General features: G+C 36.3%; 2 protein-coding genes across 2 annotated transcripts; both read left to right on the top strand.

The window, feature by feature from the left end:
* Positions 1-3593: 3593 nt before the first annotated feature.
* LOC112016194 (uncharacterized) lies at positions 3594-4167 on the top strand. The gene is made up of 2 exons (XM_065766046.1): positions 3594-3921; positions 4039-4167. Exons 1-2 carry the CDS (start codon positions 3628-3630, stop codon positions 4099-4101), a joined length of 357 nt encoding a protein of 118 aa, XP_065622118.1. The 5' UTR covers positions 3594-3627; the 3' UTR covers positions 4102-4167.
* A 1224-nt stretch (positions 4168-5391) lies between these two features.
* LOC112016188 (pentatricopeptide repeat-containing protein At2g01860) lies at positions 5392-7270 on the top strand. The gene has a single exon (XM_024048707.2). It carries the CDS (start codon positions 5589-5591, stop codon positions 7101-7103), a length of 1515 nt encoding a protein of 504 aa, XP_023904475.1. The 5' UTR covers positions 5392-5588; the 3' UTR covers positions 7104-7270.
* The last annotated feature ends 225 nt before the right edge of the window (positions 7271-7495 follow it).

Below are 7495 nucleotides of genomic sequence, written 5' to 3'. Positions count from 1 at the left end.
ACCAAAAACATAAGCTTTGTTCAAAATGTTTTCTGAACTTAAATTTCCACCAACTGATATATTCTTATTGCATCAATTATCAAATATTCATCAGAAACCAACAGCCTTAGTATAATGAGAAACACCTTGTTCTTTTCATATGGAATAAGAAACTAAAATAACAAAAAACTTTGAAGAGTATTTGTACCTGATGGGATGACAAAAAGGCAAGGAAGATCCAAGTTCAGACTTCAGAGTGAGTACTGAGGCTGTAACCCGGTGCTTAGATCAATTCCTGGGGTTTTTCGTTGGACCCAATAAGTTTTTACCTAAAAAAGAAAAAAGAAAATTCTAAAACCTCGTTTAGTGAGATAATGGGTATGGGTTGGGCTAGGTATGCTGGAATCTGAGTCTGGTCCATGTGTTTGGGTTGTTTGGGCTGGGAAACTAGTTACCTGGGCTTTATAGTTTATCGGCTTTTAAGAAATCATTATGCTCACAATGGTAATAAGGACACAAATCGGTGTATTCAACGCTTCTAAGTTTGAATTTTTTTTAAAGGTTTTTTTAAATTGCACAGAAATATTGTAAAAACAAATACAAGCATTTTGACTTTGTGGGAGCACAACCAGTGAATTTTTTACAATTATTTTGGGAGTGATTTGAAACAATACTGGATTATTGGTAGACAGATTATTTCTAATTTTTTTTACCATTGGTTTGAAGTTAATTGGTGAGACACTAAAAATGCCCAAGATTACATTGAATCTGGCACTCTAAGTTTTATTTGATAGGAAAAGTTTAATATTCTTTAATATCAGGAAATTTGAATCACATACATCTTTATTGAAAACACTAAAAATTACCAGTTGAGCTGCAGAGCTATTGGCCAAATTTGGCACTAAAAGTATCAAATTATCTTCAATAACTGACAAGTTCTAAAGAAACGCATGTGAGTTCAAGATTCATCTATTTGCCCATATTACTATACTGTCTCAATTTGCTTCGGCATCACCTTCAGCAGAATGAATATTTTTGGTACAAGGAATATCATAAACATACAGAGACAGAGACAGAGACAGAGGTTTTAATTTATAGCGGGCTTGATAACTAACATGCTTTAATTGTATCTAATCCAATGTCTGGTAGGGACATCATTTGAACATATAAACCAAAATACTACTTATGAACATATTTCCACACTGAGAAGTATAAACAAAAGACGACTCTAACCTATATTAGTGAGTTCTAAAGTCATCAAAGGCCATACACCAGCCATTCCAGTGCCTACAAAAGCCACATCAACCACAATGAAAACTACCAAGATTATGGGGGACTATACATCAGCTGGAGCAAAAATTCCTTACGTTCCTCAGCTGGGCAACCAAAGAATGCCCTCACCCTTCCAGCATTTGCAATAAGGAAAGTGTAGGCCTTATAGCGCAATTGCACATCAACACCAATCTTCACCAATTCTGTGAAAACTTCTTGTTCTGAGTACACACGTGGTCGGCCTCTTTCTGCAATAACATTTCCCTCCCTAATTGCCTGTGCGACGTCTTTTATTGCTTCCCTTATACTCTCAAACTCCCTCTCAAAAACATCTGTTTTCCTTTGATAAGCATTTCCCTCACATACATCCCTTGGAGCCTTTCGTTTCTTGCCTTTCAACGATGTAGCTGACTGAGAAGGTGGTTGAGAATCTGCCTGAGAATTTGCTTCAATAGGAGGAGGTAACTGATTAGTACCATCATTCATATCATTCAAGTCCTCCAGAGTAAGAGTAATTTCATTCTGTGACATCACTTGATTAATATCATAAAGTAAGCTTCCATTTCGTGAGGTACCATGCTGGTGCGCATCCACCTTCGAACCCCTTGCAAAATCCCTTTCTTTTGCGAAGAGCAACAACAGCTTATCGTAGTTGGCAATGGGTGTAGTCATCCACTTTTTTGCACCAGGTTNAAAAAAAAAAAAAAAAAAAAAGGTTACATTATCCAATTGTATGACCAACCCAACTTACACGAAGTCAATGATCAACTGCTTTCCAGATTTAAGCCAAATATATGGGAAAACATCTGAATTTTATATAGGAAGTGGTTTATAGGCCCCTTAGACACTGCACTCCAGGTAACTGAGCCTAAAATCACTGGCTTAAGGTGGGGTATCAACTTGATCTTAAAATGACTCCTTATTCAGTGGAGAACCAAATGATTTCAGACCTAAGGAAACCATGATATTACATTCGGATACACAACTTCAATTTTCCTTCCTATTTTAAGTTTTATGAATTTTTTCTTCAATTTTGGACTAAAATGCTGATAGACTGTCTTTCCCTTTCTGTAGAACAGAACACCAGACATGGAAGCTTTTACATCTACTATACCCAGATTAAAGAGAGGAACCTCCAGTGAAGAAAGGAAAACAATTTTAAGTAAAACTCACATGATGAACAAGAGAAGCCTATTGAGCTCTAAACTTACATGCACAAACTCTCCCCCATCCGATATAATTGTTAAGAAGAGAAGGAAAATAAAAATAAGTACACTACATTGCCTTTTTTTTTTTTTTGATAGGTAAGTACACTACATTGCCTTATAGGCTTTATATCTAGATAAGAGATGGCATGCCATTATATCCTAAAGAACTTCACCTCATAGGCAAAACCTTCTCACCAAACCACATGCCAAATTCAAAGCAATGTTCAAACCCTCACACAATAATACTTCTACCCATATTCTTTTCTGTTACCACAATTCTCTTGAAGCAATCAAATAAAAATGCTTACTGCTACTGCAAAAGATAAATGAACAACTGTTCTTGCCAATTTTACCAACATATTGTGAAATATGAAACATTAAACATGATTTTTTTTTTTATAAGAATCAAACAATGAAATTTTAATGTGAGATCTTCTGACTTCATATCTCCAAAGTCCATAATCAAGAACATTATACGAAGAACTGCCTTTTCCTCTTAAATTTAAAAAATTCCTAAAGTATCAGTCTAATATAAAAGCTAATGTTTAATCTTTTTTTATTTCTCACCAAACACCCATACTATTTTTGACAACCAAACATCAATAATGGCCTCAGACTAACCCAAAGCTCTAACTTTTTTTCCTTTCTAAATATCATTTCCTATTTATAGAGTATAACAAAAGGTTATATCATAATTCACCCAAATAAAAAAAAAAGTTATATCATACAGTCAATTGGCCAAAAACAAAATGTTTGAAAAACAAGATCTTTTAATCATCACACATCAAGAAGACAAATTAAGGAAATGAATGTGCACAACCGGGGTTTTCTTTTAAAGCTAATTAAAGACGGTGGGGATCCTAGTCCATGGAAGACCATGCCTAGGTGCGACCCTAGCAGCAGCTTTCCGCTGATGCCCTTTTTTTTTTTTTTTTTTTTTTAATTATTATTATCTTGATTTAAGTTAGTCTTCTTTGGCTTTCTGATCATTTTCTAATCAAGTTACTGGTTGTAATATATTCCAGCACAAGGGAAAAAAAATCATTTGTGATATTTTATCCATATGATTTTCATTTTTTAAAGGATCTATATAATGTTCTTGAGTATGCAAATTAAAAGTTCTTGGTTTTATATTATGATTCAACTTACCATTTATGTGTGAAACAGAATGGTTATTCCTCCACCTGTTAGGCCTCCAAGAATTACACAGTATCTTAAGCCTTATGTCCTGAAGATGCACTTTACAAACAAGTACGTGAGTGCCCAGGTGATACATTCACCAACTGCCACTGTTGCCTCTGCTGCAAGCTCACAGGAGAAGGCCTTGAGGCCAAGCTTGGAAACTACCCGGGATGTGGCTGCTGCTGCAAAGATTGGAAAAATATTGGGGGAGCGCCTATTGCTTAAAAACATCCCAGCTGTTGCTGTCCACTTGAAAAGAGAACAGAGATATCATGGGAAGGTCAAAGCTGTCATTGACTCTTTGATGGAAGCCGGAGTCAAACTGCTTTAAGTTTTCCTCTTCTTTATAATATTAAATGTATTGCTGAATGTGCTTATAACTTCTTTTTTCTAATAGGATTACTTGAGGAGATCAATGGGAAGAATGGATGGTGGGGTTTGGGTCATCTGCTCAATGTGATCATGATAAACAGGGTTCACAGTTATTGAGATTGTTAATAAAAAAAATTTCCCATTTCTTGTTGAATGTTAATTTATAAACCAGGCAAGTACAACATATTTTCAGAGAATTTGTATTTATATGCTCGCCATAAGAAGTAATGACCTGCATAAGCCTGTCAGGAATTAGAATGTTGAGCAATTATATAAACTTTCTCATCATTTAAGATGGATGTGTCATGGCTGCAACCGTGATGTGATGGTTGTGACTAACTCTAGTGTTGTGGCAAATTAGAGGGTCATGGTCTGTATTTAATAGATGGTGTCTGGTGGTGTTGCTGATGAATTTTACAAAGTCATAAGAGCCCAGAAAATAAAGAAATGCACACAGAGGTGAGGCATATTTCTCCCCTCTTTCCCTTTCGGTTGATGAACATGAGCTTGAGAAAACACGATTGACTCCTACAATTTACTTTTTGCAATTCTGAAATAATGAGAAGGTGAAGAGTATTATGAAGTATGAACTTTAATCATGACTAATTACATTTTTACAGTTGTGTACAATAGCACTTCCCTGTTGCTTGAGTGCTCTGCATCTAGTGTTCAACACGGTGTTCTCTTAATTAACTTTTTTTTTTTTTGAAAATTAATTAACTTTTATTTTAATATAAAATATGATAAACTTAAAAGCTAAAGTGAAGTATTTATTATTACTATGCTCCATTTGAGTCACATGAGCATAACATTTTGGTTCATATCGGTCCAATTTAGTCTATTTGGTCTAGCTCGATCTACTTAAGTCAATTTCGTCTATTTTGGATTAATTGGATTCTAAATTTTACATTATGGATCTGTTTGAATACCGCTTATTTTGTTAAGAATTGAAAATAGCAAAATAATTTTTAAATGTGTAAATAGTGCCGTGTAACCCATTTTTAATGAAAGTTTTGTTAAAAAAAGAAATTTGTGGGTCTCATAAATAGTGCACGTGAAACTCTCTTCTCAAAAAAAAAAAAAAAAAAAAGGGTGAAATGCAGACACAGTGCTTTTCAGCACTATCCAAACGAAGGCTATATTAACCTCCAACATAGTAACCCTAAAAGCTTGAGAAAGGAGACACAGGATAACATTTGTTTTACTTTGTATTTTGGTCCATTGGGCTTGCAGAGTGTGAGACTAAATCTTCCGGGCCTTCTTTAACTGATTGACAAATGAACAAAAAGTGATTAGCCTGATGGGCTTTATGGGCTTCCCGATGTGCTGTGGTTAGGAAATTAGCTTTCGGGGACGATCCAGTAACTAATAAGTAACATGCAACAGTGTTTTAGGAAAGAGAAAACAGAAAAGCACGGGAATGATTCCCTTGTCGGTATTTGCTTATGATAAACCTCTCCAAGCACACCAGCCGTTTGTTGAAATTTCTCAGTGACATCGAAATGCGTCTAAGTAGTTTAACACCAACACATCTTCAAACTCTCACGCACACACACACCTCCAATTTTCCAAACAATGGATTGCACATTCTCTACCATTAGTCTATATCCCATCCCATGGGGAAGAAATGGCAGGGTAGCTTTGATGGCTTCTGCCCATTCAAGTACTAGGAGAAGATTGCCCAAGAACCTTCAGTATCCACGGCGCACCAAGCTTCCTCCGGACTTTGGTGTTAATTTATTCTTGAAGAAGGCCAACAGAAGCAAAAGCACCACTGGCCCATCTCTAACTGATTTGATAAATAGTCAAAAACCTCACTTGGCAGTAGAAGAAGATACCCAAGAAGAAGACGAACATAACCAAGAAGGAGAAGGAGAAGATGGTATTGTTTGGGATTCAGACGAGATTGAAGCTATTTCATCCCTTTTCCAAGGAAGAATACCTCAGAAACCTGGAAAGTTGAATAGAGAAAGGCCACTTCCACTCCCACTTCCCCATAAGCTTAGACCTGTGGGACTTCCTACACCAAAGAATAATGTTAAATTAGTTTCCCCAATGGCAGTTTCTTCACGTGTATCCTTATCCAACAAAGTGTACAAAAATCCTGGTGTTCTGATTGGTATAGCCAGAGAAATTAGAAGCCTTAGTTCAGAGGCAGATGTGTCTGTCATTCTCAACAAATGGGCCAGATTTTTAAGGAAAGGGTCCTTGTCATTAACAATTCGGGAATTGGGTCACATGGGTCTTCCTGAGAGAGCTTTACAGACATTCTGTTGGGCTCAGAAACAACCTCAGCTTTTCCCGGATGATCGGGTATTGGCTTCGACAGTTGAGGTCCTGGCAAGGGATCATGAGCTGAAGATGCCATTCAATTTAGAAAAGTTCACTTCTTTGGCGAGTCGGGGTGTGATCGAGGCAATGGTGAGAGGGTTTATTAGAGGAGGAAGCTTGCGTCTTGCTAGGAAAGTTCTTTTGGTAGCCAAGGATGGTAAAAGAATGTTGGATTCTGGTGTTTATGCAAAGTTAATATTGGAGCTTGGGAAGCACCCGGATAAACAAATGCTTGTTGTGGCCTTACTGGATGAACTTGGGGAAAGAGAGGATTTCAGTTTAAGCCAACAGGACTGTACAGCTATCATGAAAGTTTGCATTAGGCTTAGGAAATTTGAAATTGTAGAGAGTCTGTTTAATTGGTTCAAACAATCTGGTCGTGATCCAAGTGTTGTTATGTACACTACTTTGATTCATAGCCGTTATTCAGAGAACAAGTACAGGGAGGCATTGGCTGTGGTTTGGGAAATGGAGGCTTCTAACTGTCTCATTGATCTTCCAGCTTATCGCGTGGTAATTAGGCTTTTTGTTGCTTTGAATGATCTCTCAAGAGCTGTAAGATATTTTTCGAAGCTTAAAGAAGCGGGCTTCTCTCCCACATATGACATATACCGGGACATGATTAAAATTTACATGATTTCTGGGAGGCTGGCCAAATGTAAGGAGGTCTGTAAGGAGGCAGAGCTGGCAGGATTCAGGTTGGATAGAGAAACAACATCATGGTTGCAATTTGAAAGAGATAAAAGGTTAGGTTTTTAAAATTACTGTGGCTTCTACTGTAATTATTTATGCTCCTTATCCTCTCTTTTTTTTTGTTTAATTTCTTTGTTTTGAAGGGGGTAGGGGTTGAGATGTTATCTGTATCAAAGATAAGAGACCATGGATATTTTTGTTTTCAATGAAGATACCATATATATTTGCATCTTTCTTTCAAAGATAAGACATCACAAATTCTTAATTTAAGAAGTACAATTTAATTAATCGATGCAATAAACACATTTAAACATGAGAAGGACACAACTGCAGTTTCATTTACGTCATATAGTTTACAATATATGAGCAACTATGTCATTGTAATTTCATACAGTATATAAGTTGAGTTTATCAAGTTTCTTTGAAAGTGTGTTTCATTGCACACGTAGGACTGTAGA

Source organism: Quercus suber, unplaced genomic scaffold, assembly GCF_002906115.3.
Source record: "Quercus suber isolate HL8 unplaced genomic scaffold, Cork oak 2.0 scaffold_676, whole genome shotgun sequence".
NCBI lineage: Eukaryota > Viridiplantae > Streptophyta > Magnoliopsida > Fagales > Fagaceae > Quercus > Quercus suber.
This window is presented reverse-complemented; position numbering and strand designations above follow the sequence as displayed.